Source organism: Mustela putorius, unplaced genomic scaffold, assembly GCF_011764305.1.
Source record: "Mustela putorius furo isolate JIRA1106 unplaced genomic scaffold, ASM1176430v1.1 tig00003853_pilon_pilon_pilon, whole genome shotgun sequence".
NCBI lineage: Eukaryota > Metazoa > Chordata > Mammalia > Carnivora > Mustelidae > Mustela > Mustela putorius.
The window spans coordinates 87,904,301-87,917,425 of NW_025422005.1; the positions used below are offsets into that span (position 1 = coordinate 87,904,301).

A 13,125-nucleotide genomic window follows, 5' to 3' on the forward strand; every position below is an offset into this window, starting at 1 on the left:
CTGCAGAGAATACCTTCCTCTAGAATCCTCAAGGCCCTCACTGCATGGAGTGAGGGAGAAATTTCTGATTCTCTTCTTGGGCTGATCTCTGCCTCACTCCATTCAGAAACTAGGCAGTATAGTGGACTCAAGTGTAATCCCTTGTCACACTTGCGGGGTCGAATCTCACTTTTGCCATTTATTAGCTATGTGACAAACTTTCTACATCAAAGTCCTCAAAGGTAAAATGGGAAGGAGTCCCTACCCCTTAAGGTTGTTATTAGAATTAAATATGTGAATACCTATCTATTGGTTATCTATGTAACTATATTCATTAGGGCACATCTCCCAAGAGACCGCCAGTTCCCTGCAATGTACGCTGGCCAGAGCCTATGAGACTGCTATATGCACGGTGATTAAAGGAAAAAAAAAAAAACGTACTTCTTAGCTTTTTGTTCCGTAAACCGAGTGCTGCCTACGCGCCCCTTACTGAGTTGAAGAAAGAACTTGCTATCTTTAGGTTCTACCATCCCAAGATTGCAAACACACACCGCTGAATCCCACACCAAGTCGCCCTTCCCAGGCAGCCAGTCAAATGCGCTTTCGCAATTGGCCGTAATAGAAACCCCGGGAGCTCCGCTCTGACCCGGCGGGCGCCACGCCCAGACTCGCTTCCTGCTCGCACAAGCGCAGTCCTCGTTCTTTCCTGTCCTTGGGCTTCCATCCTTTTCCTTCACGCGGTCGAGTCCCCTGATCAAATTTTTAAATCCTCGCGCTTCTCCATGGCAAAATTTTGTCTTTAGTACCTTCAGCAGCTGCCTGGAATTCAAAACCACTTCGCTCTCCCACCGGTGTAGAACCTAATCCTCCAGTTTAAGGAACCGGCTTCCGGAGACCAGCCAGCCGCGGGAGCGCAAATCTCGCGAGAAAGAGACCATCCATCGCGGTACTTCCTTGTTTCCAGAATCCTTAGCGCGAGGCGGAAACATACTCTTACCTTCAGCTTCTGTGGATTAGAGGATTTTCACTGCGTGCTCGTTTTTCGCCTTCCGTGTTGCGGTTTCTGGAAATGGCGGCCCCGGAGCAGTCCCTGCCGCCGATGTCAAGGGGATGCCAGAGCTCTGCCTCACTCTCCCCACCGCGGGGCGACCGAACCCTTTTAGTGAGGCACCTGCCAGCCGAACTGACCGCCGAAGAGAAAGAGGACTTGCTGAAGTATTTCGGGGCGCAGTCGGTGCGGGTCCTGTCAGATAAGGGACGACTGGTAAGGGCGCGCCCGTCCCAAGCCGCCGGGGAAGGCCCTGGGCTAGTGACTGAGGGGGTCGGGGGGAAGCTTTGACAGAAGGAAGTAGAATAGAGTGGGAAAATGAGCTTGTGCAGTGGGGTCTTCCCTGTCTTCTCTCTTTTACGTCAAAATACCTTGCGTACCAAGTGAAGTTTTAAATGCCTTGACCCTGTGTTAGTCACTGCGCTGTAGAAAAAAGCAGTGAAAAAGTCAAGGGAGAAGAATGGAAAATCGCTTCTGCCCCTTTTCTCACCCATCTTGAGAATCTCAAGAAACTCCTCTGAATTTGGGAGCATTTCTTTTAGACGCAGAGTACTCTCAGATATGAGGTACAAAGGACTTTTTAAAAATACTGGATCATTTATAAGCCACTGTTCAGACATTCATTAAAACAGAGGAGAAAGTACAGAAGTAAGTTCAGTAAAGCAGTTACAGAATTTCTACGGGAATTTTTAGGAAAAAATTCTGAAATTTTTCTGACGGAATCCGTTGGAATAATATTCTAAGACTATTAAAGGTTTCTACACAGGAAAAAAAAAAGTTTCTGCACAGTAATTTACAGTTACTTCATTTGCTTTTCTACCTGAAGATGTTTTAGATCGATTTCTCTCCGTTAAAATAGTGATGGTGATGTGAAGTTTCTGCAAGATGGTCTGGGTCTGTGATTCCGCCAAATGTCAGTGGTTTTAGTCTCACGTGATTCTAATATGCAAACAGGGTTGAGACGTATTGAGAAGACTGACCAATTTTGGTCAATGTGTCAGGTACACCAGAAAATACAAATAGTTTGTGTTCAGTTTAAGTACTCTTATGTCATCTTGGATTAGATTAGACAAAACTAGAATGTGTGATATAAATACTCAAGCAACTTGTAAATGTTTTAATAAGCGCTGTTAAGAATGATAACATTACCCGTTGTAATGATTCATTTACCTTTGAGTTACCTTTCTTTTTTCTTCCCTGATGGTCTTTAAACTGTTTACAGTTTATATTTTAAAGTAGACTTCCCCCACTGAACTCTTATTGCAGGGGTAAAAGAGAAAGGTACCATGCACTTGATGAATGGTTTTCTGTGGTAAACATTTTTAAACTTTGTATTTGGCTGTATAGAGGGAAAATCTGTATTATAAATTTAAGATATTTTGTTTAAGGGTTGTCCTTTGGTAGAGTAGGGGTTTTAAACTTCTGGTCTCTTGAACTATTTGAAAGTATATAAAGAAAGCATCCTGTGTGTGTGTGTACACCTTTATAGAAAAGGCTATGTAGCTATTATCTCAAGGAACTCTGATACAAAAAAGATTTAGAACCACAGTACTGAAATTAATAAAGTTATAATGGTCTTGATTTTCCATCCTTTTCCATGACTTTATTTATTTGTGAAATAACTGTCAGCTGTTAAAGTCAGACTTAGGAAAACCAGATATTGCAACAGAAGTAATTTTTACCTTAATTCTTTTTCAGAAACATACAGCTTTTGCTACTTTCCCTAATGAAAAAGCAGCTATAAAGGTATGACTTTTTTTTTTTTTTAACTAATAAAGTCATCAGCAATTTCCTGTTAACTAATTTTTGTTAAAAAGATTTTGGACTGAGGTATTGGGTTATTACATTACCTGACATTAAGGGCAGGAGTCAAAGGATGTTGGGAAAGGTAGATAATTAATTCAAATGTTACATATTAACTTTGAAGAGTTGAGCCGTTTCTATGGAAATTTTTTTTTTTTTAAAGATTTTATTTATTTGACAGACAGAGATCACAGGTAAGCAGAGAGGCAGGCAGAGAGTGGGGGGAGGGTTCAGCAGGGAGCAGGGAGGCTCCCTTCTGAGCAGAGAGCCTGATGTGGGGCTCGATCCTAGGACCCTGCAATCATGACCTGAGCCAAAGGCAGGGGATTTAACCCACTGAGCCACCCAGGTGCCCCTGGAATTTTTTTTTTTTTAAGATTTTTTATTTGAGAGAGAGGCAGAGCATCAGGAGGGAGAAGCAGACTCCCTGCTGCATGGGAATCCTATATGAGACTCAATCCTAGTATCCTGAGATTATGACCTGAGCTGAAGTCAGATGCTTAACCAACTGAGCCACGCAGGCACCCTGGAAATATTTTTAATACAGTTGAAAATATGATTCTAAAGACAGGGTCAAAAATGGAGTTTCTTGAATCAGGTGAATGGATATGGTTGCCCAAAGGAAGACAAGCCAGGAAAGGAGAATGGGAGGGAGAAGTTAAAAAGAAAGTTGAACTAGAAAAGAAATTTTCATCGTTGCAAAGAGAAGAGAGTTTTAAGATGAGGTACTGTGATGACACAAAATGAGGAATGAATAGCCTGATGAGTCAAGGGTTTTTTATTATGAAACAATAGAAATCACCCAAATTCTCATCAATAAAGGGAAGGGACAGCTTATATTATAGTATATCGGTAGCCTGTACTACTCTCAAAGAATGATGGTCAAACCAATATATATTAGTAAGGAATGTAGCCTTGATAGAGTACATGAATAAAGTTGGCAGACATTATGTATGAGATGTAATGGATTTTTGGAAATCCAATAGTACCTATGTTTATGGATAGGAAAAAACTGTGGCAAAGCTATACACCAAATTGTTAATCAATGTCTTTCTGTCAAGGTGGGATTATAGAAGACTTTCACATTGTATGTATTTTTTAACATTATAGGATTTTTTTTTCAGAAGAAATTCTTGTAAATATGGCATAAGATATTATAAATAAAATATGGTAATGAAACCCACGTTGTTTTATGGTCAACATTAACTTAGAGAAGAGGATGTGGTGCCAGTCATTGTCTTTGGGAAATGTTTGTAGTAGAGAAGTAATGAGAAGATAATAGCATTAGTATGGCTTTTAGGTTACGGTGCACATGACTGATAGATTTTTAAAAAACAAGGGTAGAGAAATCTTTAAGAATAAAGTAAGTAGTTGGGCAAGATGGGTAAATTAGTTAACATTAAAAGTGAAAAACTGTATATCCTTGAAGAGAATACGTTTGGTACCCATTTTGCCAACAAGAAAGTTGAAGCAGTTGAGCTCAGATGCCCTGTATTTCAGACAATCAAAGGTTCACTGGTAGTGAAGAAGTCTAGAATTGATTTAGGGACTTGTTATTGAAATAATAATAATGTTATTGAAACATTTTAAAATGAAACAAATAAGGATGCATAAAGATGGTAAAATAAAACTGTAGTCCTAAATAAGGCTTATAGGTCTATTTATTAAAAAAATTTAAATGCTTACAGTGTGGTAGATGCTGCTTTAGGTCTTGGGATAAATCGGTGAATAAAATATTTACAAAAAAGGAAATAAAAATTTATGTCCTCATTGGGGCTCATATTCTCAAAAGGGGAGGCAGATTATAAATAATAAACTTAATTGTTTAATATTTTAGAAAATGATAAATGCTATGGAATAAAAAGGAAAAAGAGCAGTACAATCAAGAGTGCGAGATGGGGATGGTTAAGTTGCAGTTAAGGTGATTAGGGTCATATTTAATAATTTGAAAAAGGTGAAATTAGCTAAGGGAATATGTGGATAAAGTACATTCTAGTCTGATTAATGACTGGAATAAGGGCACTAGTATTGGAGAATGCCTGTTCAAGTAAACTAGAATGACTGAAGCAGACGGAATGAGGAGGATGAAATTAGAATTTGAGGTCAGAGAAGTAATAATAGATGCCATATCATGTAGGTACTCTAAAGATCCTGGATTTTACATTTTACATTTGAGTAAAATGGGAAGGTACTAGAATATTTTGAGCAAAGCAGTAACATAATCTAATTTATATCTTTAAAAGGATGTGTTGAGAAGAGATGGGAGGCAGGAAGAGTAGAAATAGGGAAATCTCTAAAAAGGTTATGGTGGTAATTTAGGTCAGAGATGATAGGTGTTTGGACCACGTTAGTAAGAAGTGATTAGATTCTGGATATATTTTGAAGGTAGAAGCAAACAATTTCTTGATGGCTTGGGTATGCAATATGGGAAAGAAGTCTTATGTATGTTTCCAATATTTTTGATATGAGTAAGTGGAAGAATGGGATTACCATCAACTGAATGTGAAAGCCTCCACATAAAAAACATTTGGGGGGGATGAGGATAGAATATCCGTGGTCCAATTTCTGAAATGTCAATTTTGAAATGTTTGTTAGACACTTAGGAGAGCTTTCTGGTAGTTTGGATATGGTTTCTTGAACTTTGGAGCAGGTTTGGGCTGAGGTTAACAAGTGGGGAATTAGCACAGCATTGGGATTTAAATTTAGGATGGTGATTAGATCACTAAGATAGTAGCTAGAAAGAGGACCAATAATAGAACCCTGGAGTATGCCAACATTTAGAGTTTGAAAAGGCAAAAGCCAAGAGATTAAGGAGTAGAAACCAGTGAGCTAGGAAGAAAACTGCAGGAAAGTATGATGTTTTAACATCAAATGAGGAACATGCATCAAGGAGGAAGTGATCAACTGTTAAATGCAATAAAAATGAAGACTGAAAATAGACCATTGGCTTGGCAGTACAGAATTTGTTGTCTGAGTTGGAGACTGGATGGGAGGAGAGGGATTTTAGGTAGAGGGCTTAGAAAAAGAAATTTTTTTTAAGATTTTTTAAATTTGAGATCGAGAGAAAATGTGCATGAGAGAGGGCAAACAGTGGAGAGGGAGAAGCAGGCTACGCATCTAGCAGGGAGACCAATGTGTGGCTTGAGCCCAGGACCCTGGAAACATGACCTGAGCCAAAGACAGCTGCTTGACTGACTTAGCCACCCAGGCGCCCTGGTTTAGATAAATAATCCTTAAGGAGTTTTACTGCAACTGTAATTAAAGAGGGAAGTGAGCAAAATGGGGTCAATAGATGAATAAGAACAGAGTAGGGTGGGAGAAATAGAAGCATATTTGTGTGCTAATATGGATGAATCAGTACAGGTCAGAAAATTAGTAATGTAGTTAAGAACATTCCCCAAACAGAGTAGAAGAGAGTTGATGGGTGGATGAGAGGGTGGGATTTAGTATACAAGACAAGTAACTGGATTTAAATGAAAATGTGGGTAATTAATACTTTATAACAGTAGGTTGATGATGTGGATTCATTAGCTTGTAGATAGGCATTAGAGTGGGAATCTGAAGTTCTCATCTGATTGTTTCAGTTTTCCCAAAGTAGGAAGCAAAGTCCTAGGCTAGAAGAATGGGAAAGGAATGTTGTGAGGCTGAGGAACAAGGAAAAAATAGAAAATAATAGCTTAGAGATTAGTAGAAAAAAATTAACTAAAAATGTGGTTAAGTATGGCATCATTTAGGTTTCATCTCCAAATTTTGTGGTTGTGGTCATGAGTTTAAAGTGAGTCCAGACTGATTATGTCTGTTTTTCTAACCATTTTCAGCTGCCTAGTTATAGGGAGATTTTGATTTAACCAGATGTTGCTTTTACTGAGTGGTAGGAAGCAGTCCTTTAGTAAATGACAAAGGCTAAGCACCCTGAGATTGGAAATGGGTAAAAAATAGCCAGGGAAATATTAACAGCATTCACAAAGTTCATGTAAAACTATTTGGAAATGTTCCCTAACAAACAACTTTTGATGCAGTTATAAAATATTTTACTCTTATTTTTCCAACTGAAGGCATTGACAAGACTACATCAGCTGAAACTTTTAGGTCATACTTTAGTTGTTGAGTTTGCAAAGGAGCAAGATCGAGTTCATTCTCCATGTCCCCCTTCAGACACTGAAAAAAAGAAAAGGTATGTAGTTAGGTTTTCCTAACATTTTAAAATGTTTTTTAATCAATTGTATTGTTGTTTTTAGACTAGCAGGTAAATAATTAAACATAATAAATGATACATGTCTCGATTGAAATTAGTACAGTATATTTCTTTTTGTTCCTAATTATGCATTAGGAGTCTGAGTATTGATTTAATATTAAGTAATCAGTGTGAAGTGGGAAGAGGGTGGAGTGAAAAGTATTCAGCTTTAAGTGGAGGAATATAACTAGTATAAAATCCTTGTTGTATTACAGAAAGCAGGGTGTCATGGATAGGCATGCCCTTTGAAATCAAAGACTGGTATTTGGTTCCCAGCAGTAACTCTTTGTAGTTACAAAAACTTTACAAATTTGCCTTATACTGGTGATTCTCAGAGTGTCCCTGGGCCAATGGTATCATGTAGGATCTTGATTGGAATACAGATTCTTGGGCTTTACCCTAGTCCTGTTGAAATTGAAATTTGGGGATGGAAAGGGGGAATATAAGGCCTAGCAGTCTGAGTTTTAACAAACCCTCAATTTTTTACTCTATTTCTAAAGATATGATCAACTTGTATTCTGTATTTTATAGATGTGATGACCCTGTGGAAGATGATAAAGAAAAGAAAGAACTTGGTTGTTTAACCATAGAAAATGGAATTGCACCAAACCATGGGTTAGTGTTTTTTGTTTGTGTTTGTTGCTTTTTGATTTGTTATTCTGAGTGTGTGTGTGTGTGTGTATATTGCAATAAGATACTTTAAAGGATACATTATTATGTCAATCAATATGTTGGTTAAAGATGATGAGTTGTTAGAGTCTGACACTGAATTTGGGTTCATTAAAATGTTAAGAGCTATAAAACAAGCTCTGGTAAGAAATACCTTATTTTTCTTTATTTCAATCAGAAAGCAATTTTTTTTTTCTCTTTTTAAAAAAGATTTTACATATTTGAGAGTGTGTGTGCTCACAAGCATGGGGGGATGTGGGGGACAGGGAGAGGGAGAAGCAGAATCCCTGCTAAACAGGGAGCCCAATGGCCCAGTGGTGGGGGTAGGGGCTTGATCCCAGGACCCTGAGATCATGACCTGAGCCAAAGGCAGACACTCAACCAACAGAGCTACTCAGGGACTTCAAAGCTATTTTTTTCTTAAATGTACTTATTTGGGATTATAAGGAACAAGGTAAATCTAAAAGTGCTGAATTATTTGAACAATTATGTACTTCATCAGATTACGTAAAAATGTTATTGATATGAAACTTACTAAAACATGATAAGCATTTTAAATATTTTTTTAGGCTGACTTTCCCTCTGAATTCATGCCTCAAGTATATGTACCCACCACCTTCAAGCACAATCCTAGCAAACATAGTAAATGCTTTGGCAAGTGTGCCTAAGTTTTATGTACAGGTAAGTAGAATGAAACTTACTTTCCCAAAGTAAATGCTTGAATAACTTGATAAGTTATTTTTCATGCTAATTTCTTTACTTTTCATAATAGCATTAATCAGACTAATTCTAACAGGTAATGGTATTACAATTATTTAAAGGTATCTTCTCAGTTTGGGCTGGCATAACTAAGTATCATAGACTAGGTGGTTTATAAGCAAAAGAAAATTATTTCTCACAGTGCTGGAGATTGAAACTGTGAGATTAGGGTGACAGCAAGGTTGAGTTCTGGTAAGGGCCCTCTCCAGGGTTGCAAATGGCTGTTTTCTCTTTGTATCTTCACCTAGCTGAAAAAAGGAGAGAGCTCTTTGGGGTCTCTTTTATAAGGAACACTAATCTCATATTCATGGGTGTCTACCCTTGTGACCTAATTACTTCTCAAAGACCCTGCCTCCTTATACCTAAACCCTGGTTAGGGTTTACTATGTGTATCTGGTTGGAAGTTAAGTCCATTGCAAAAGGTAATGAAATATTACTACATTCGAGTAAAGGTTTTTATAAACTGTGGCTTAAAACTTGTTAACATGTTTAATATTAATACTAATAAACACAAGATAATTTGGGAAGTGTATGGTAATTTTTGTTACTTGATCATACACCTTTAATGTGGAGATTCTTTCTTAAAGGAAAAAACATAGTGAACACCTTAGCAATGCTTGAAAGTATTGACAGTACAAAATACTTTGAAGTACAAACTATAGATGATATTTATTTTCTTTAATATGCTTCTTATTTAATTCCATAGTAGTTGGAAGAAAGACATAACATTTTGGTAGCATTTACATTGCAAGAACATGCTATTTTTAATGAGAATAAGTATTTATAATTGACAAGCATTTTAGAAAGGGTAATCTTCTGAGATACATCAGTGACTGGTAACAGCCCCATTCTGGGATAAAGCAAGACGTAGCCAGCTTTTGCGCCAAATCAGGAGTATAGTTATAGCAGAGTTTTAAAGTACATAAAATATGTGAGTTGAATTATCATTTTACTATGCAATTTTCAATGTTTTGTTGCTTTCAGGTTCTTCATCTTATGAATAAAATGAATTTACCCACACCTTTTGGACCAATTACTGCACGCCCTCCCATGGTAAGAAATATCTTAAAATTGTAAAGATTTATGGGGCACCTGGGTGGTGCAGTTGGTTGAGTTGCTCTCGTGATCTCAGCGTCATGGGATCAAGTCCTTCATTGGACTCTGTGCTCAGTGTGGAGTCTTGTTTTAAGACTCCCTCTCCCTCTGCCCCCTGCCCATAAATAAATAAATCTTATTATTTTATTTTTTTTTTTTAGATTTTGTTTATTTGTCAGAGAGAGCTAGATAGGGAGAGCACAAGTAAGGGGAGCGGTAGGCAGAGGGACAGAGCAGGCTTCCTACTGAGCAAGGAGCCTGATGCAAGACTTGATCCCAGGACCCTGGGATCATACCCCCTAAGTCGAAAGCAGACACTTACCCAAGATGTCTCAATAAACAAGTCTTTGAAAAAAAATGATTTTTTTTTTTTTCTTTGAAGATTCACAACTTCTCTTCCGGAGATGGGATTGTTGAGGCCAACCTTCACAAATACTGAGTCACTAGCCTCTAATGTGCATTGAAAATAAGGGACAAGTATAAAGTTAACATACTAATGGTAGTTAAGTGGAGAATGCTAGAATATGAAAAAGATGCTTTTGGTAATAGAGGCTCTCATTTCTACCAGTGTTCAGTCCTTTGACCCACAGTGCTCTTCCATTTTATAAAATAATTGCATTTGACAACTTAATTATGTAAAATTTCTGTTGTTCTTGTTTTATTCCATATAGAGAACATCATTTGCAGAAGAGAAGAAAGGTTGCTAATAACTTCTATTCAGAATTTACTATGAAAATATATCTGTAATTTAGATAGTAGTCTGTGTCTGCTACTGAACTATTCTAGTTACTATTTTGTTATAGTACATGGTAATTGTCTAGATAATAGCAATGAGAAATTATTTTGAGTCCTAACATTTAAACAGAATTTGCTTTTCTGTTATGTATTGCATATTGACTGCTTTTTCTGATGTATATACTACTAGCGTCACTATTTTTCTTTGCAATCCCAACACTTCAATATCTGGTACATTACAGGAATATCTGTTAAGTTTAGGCTGCTATTAACATAAAACTCGAATCTTAGTCACTTAACCCAGCATAAGTTATTTCTTGTGCATGTCAACTCCATTCCAAAAGTAGGGCAGATGACTTTCTATTTAGTCATTCAGAAGACCTAACTTGTTTTCACTCTGTGCATATCCCAGAATAATAAAGGCATTATCATACATCCTGCAGATCAAGAAGGAAGAGAGGATTATGGATGGAATTTTTTTTTTTATGCTAGCATTCTGTTGGTTAAAACTCATTTACATGGTTAAATCCAGCTATAAAGGAGGTTTGGAAATTTACTCCAGCTAGGTGCCAAGGAAGAGGAAACAAGTTTGTAATCAAATATCAATCTTCTGTAGCAGGTGTTCTCTCACTGTGGGTTGAATGTGTCATGAGGGAGAGAGATGAGAATAGAGTATCTGAATGAAGATGGTTTTTCTGTTCTATAAATATCATAGATTACCATATGATTACTGTTTTTCTCTTAATTAGTATGAAGATTATATGCCATTACATGCACCTCTTCCACCTGCATCTCCTCAGCCACCAGAGGAACCTCCTTTGCCAGATGAGGATGAGGAATTATCAAGTATAGAATCAGAATATGAGAGTAGTGATGATGAAGACCGACAGAGGTTTGCAATATCAAATAATATTTGTTTCGATTTCAGGAACAGAATATGAGAGAGATTCTTTTGCTCTTCTTAAATTTTACCTTAGAAGAATTATAAGAACTTATAATTCTTCCATAATTTGGGGTCATTAAAATTTCTCCCAACCCCCCCCACCCCTCAAGCATATTGTAATAGGTATAGATTAAGATCTAAGAATGTATATCCAGACCTAAGGAAAAAATTCTTGGATCATAAGTAATTTTTTAGATTGATTATTATGGTATTATAAAGTGCATTTGATCCTCATTATTTGTGGATTACGTATTTAAGAATTGTCCACATACTAAAATTTGTTTGTAACACCCCAAACAATACTTAGTGTTTTTATGGTCTTTTGCTAATGTGGGCATGCACAGAATGGTGAAAAATTTGAGTTGCTTGATGTGCACATTCCTAGATGAGGTAGAACAGAGTGACATGCAGTCTTCTTATGTCAGCTCCAATACCGTAAGCAAGTATCCTTTTTGTGGTCTATTTGATACCAAGCCTTTCACATTTTTTATGCTTTTTGTTGGTGAATTTGCTGGTTTGTTTGTTTAGATTTATTTATTTATTTGACAGAGATCACAAGTAGGCAGAGAGGCAGGCAGAGGGGGAGGGGGAAGCAGGCTCCCTGCTGAGCAGAGAGCTCGGTGCAGGGCTTGATCCATCCATCCAAGGACCCTGAGATCATGACCTGAGCCAAAGACAGAGGCTTAACCTACTGAGCCACCCAAGTACCCTGGTGATTTTGCTGTTTAAAGTGGTCCACAAGGGTAGCATTGAGGTACTGTCTGATGTTTCCAAAATCAAGAAAGCTGTGATGTGCCTAATGGAGAAAACATGTTAGATAAGTCTTGTTCAAGCTTGAGTTATAGTCTTTGTGAATTCATTGTTAGTGAATCAGCAGTTTATAAAATAAGATGTCCTTAAACAAAAAAAACAGGAAACAAGGTGTGTGTTGATGAGTTGGTGAAATGTTAGAGCACAGGCTTATAGGAGCCCTATCCTGACTTTCTGGTAGGGGCATTGATTCATTATTCACTAATTCTTTGTGAAGACTTTATAAAACTTAAGTATCTTAAATAACAAGAATAAGAATAGATTGTATTCATATTTTTTCAGCTATTCCCCTGAATTTTATTCACCTCAGAATAAATTTCCAGAGCATTTCTGTGGGATTTTATATAAAATAGTTCATAGTAACTAATGCAGAGGAATTTTTTTTTTTGTTGTTGGTTGTTCTTGACACCTTACATGTATTTTATTTAAAGATTCTGGTGAGAAGTAGTAAGTTGTTAATGATGTTAAGGTGTATTATCCACACATAGCCTAGAACAGGAATATGTAAATATTTTCTGTATAGGGCTAGAGTTCTGTTGTAGTAGGAAAGCAGTCACAGACAGTGCCTAAATGAGTGGATATGACTGTGTTCCAGCAAAACTTTCTGTTCACAGAAAGAGGCAGCTGGCTGACTTTGCTCCTAGGGCTATAATTTGACAACCCCCAACCTGGAAGTTCACTATCGGCATATGATAAGAATCTTTTTTTTTTTTTAAGGTTTTTTTCTAATTTTTAAGTAATTGTTATATCCAGTGTGGGTCTCAAATTCACAACCCCAAGGTCAGGAGTCACATCCTCCACCAGTTGAGCCAGCTGGGCACCCCGAATGTTAAGAATCTTAGGTAACTATGTAGAGAAGTCAGACACAGGAGTGGTTGACATGAATCAAAACCCAAGCAGAGAATCCAAGCAATATTTACAAATAATCAGCAATAATATGACTATTATTGAGTCAATGTTAACTTAAGTAGTTGCTCAGTATGCATTCTTTCTAGAGAAAGAGTTAAAATAAAAATGTAGATGGAGCCAAAATTACAAAAATGAGGTGAA

The 13,125-nt window shown here is 37.2% G+C and overlaps 1 protein-coding gene across 4 annotated transcripts in view; it reads left to right on the top strand.

Moving 5' to 3' along the window:
* The first annotated feature begins 686 nt into the window (after nucleotides 1-686).
* Nucleotides 687-13,125, top strand: part of RNPC3 (RNA binding region (RNP1, RRM) containing 3) — a 33,858-nt gene continuing 21,419 nt past the window's right edge. For all 4 annotated transcript variants that reach the window (XR_001177453.2, XR_006601843.1, XM_004780128.3 and 1 more), the window contains exons 1-7: nucleotides 687-1,243; nucleotides 2,726-2,773; nucleotides 6,886-7,004; nucleotides 7,596-7,679; nucleotides 8,303-8,414; nucleotides 9,477-9,545; nucleotides 11,072-11,214. Coding sequence is in view for 2 of the 4 variants with exons in the window: in XM_004780128.3 (XP_004780185.1) it covers nucleotides 1,049-1,243; nucleotides 2,726-2,773; nucleotides 6,886-7,004; nucleotides 7,596-7,679; nucleotides 8,303-8,414; nucleotides 9,477-9,545; nucleotides 11,072-11,214 (770 nt within the window). In the remaining 2 variants the exon portion in view is untranslated. The remainder of the gene's footprint in view (nucleotides 1,244-2,725; nucleotides 2,774-6,885; nucleotides 7,005-7,595; nucleotides 7,680-8,302; nucleotides 8,415-9,476; nucleotides 9,546-11,071; nucleotides 11,215-13,125) is intronic.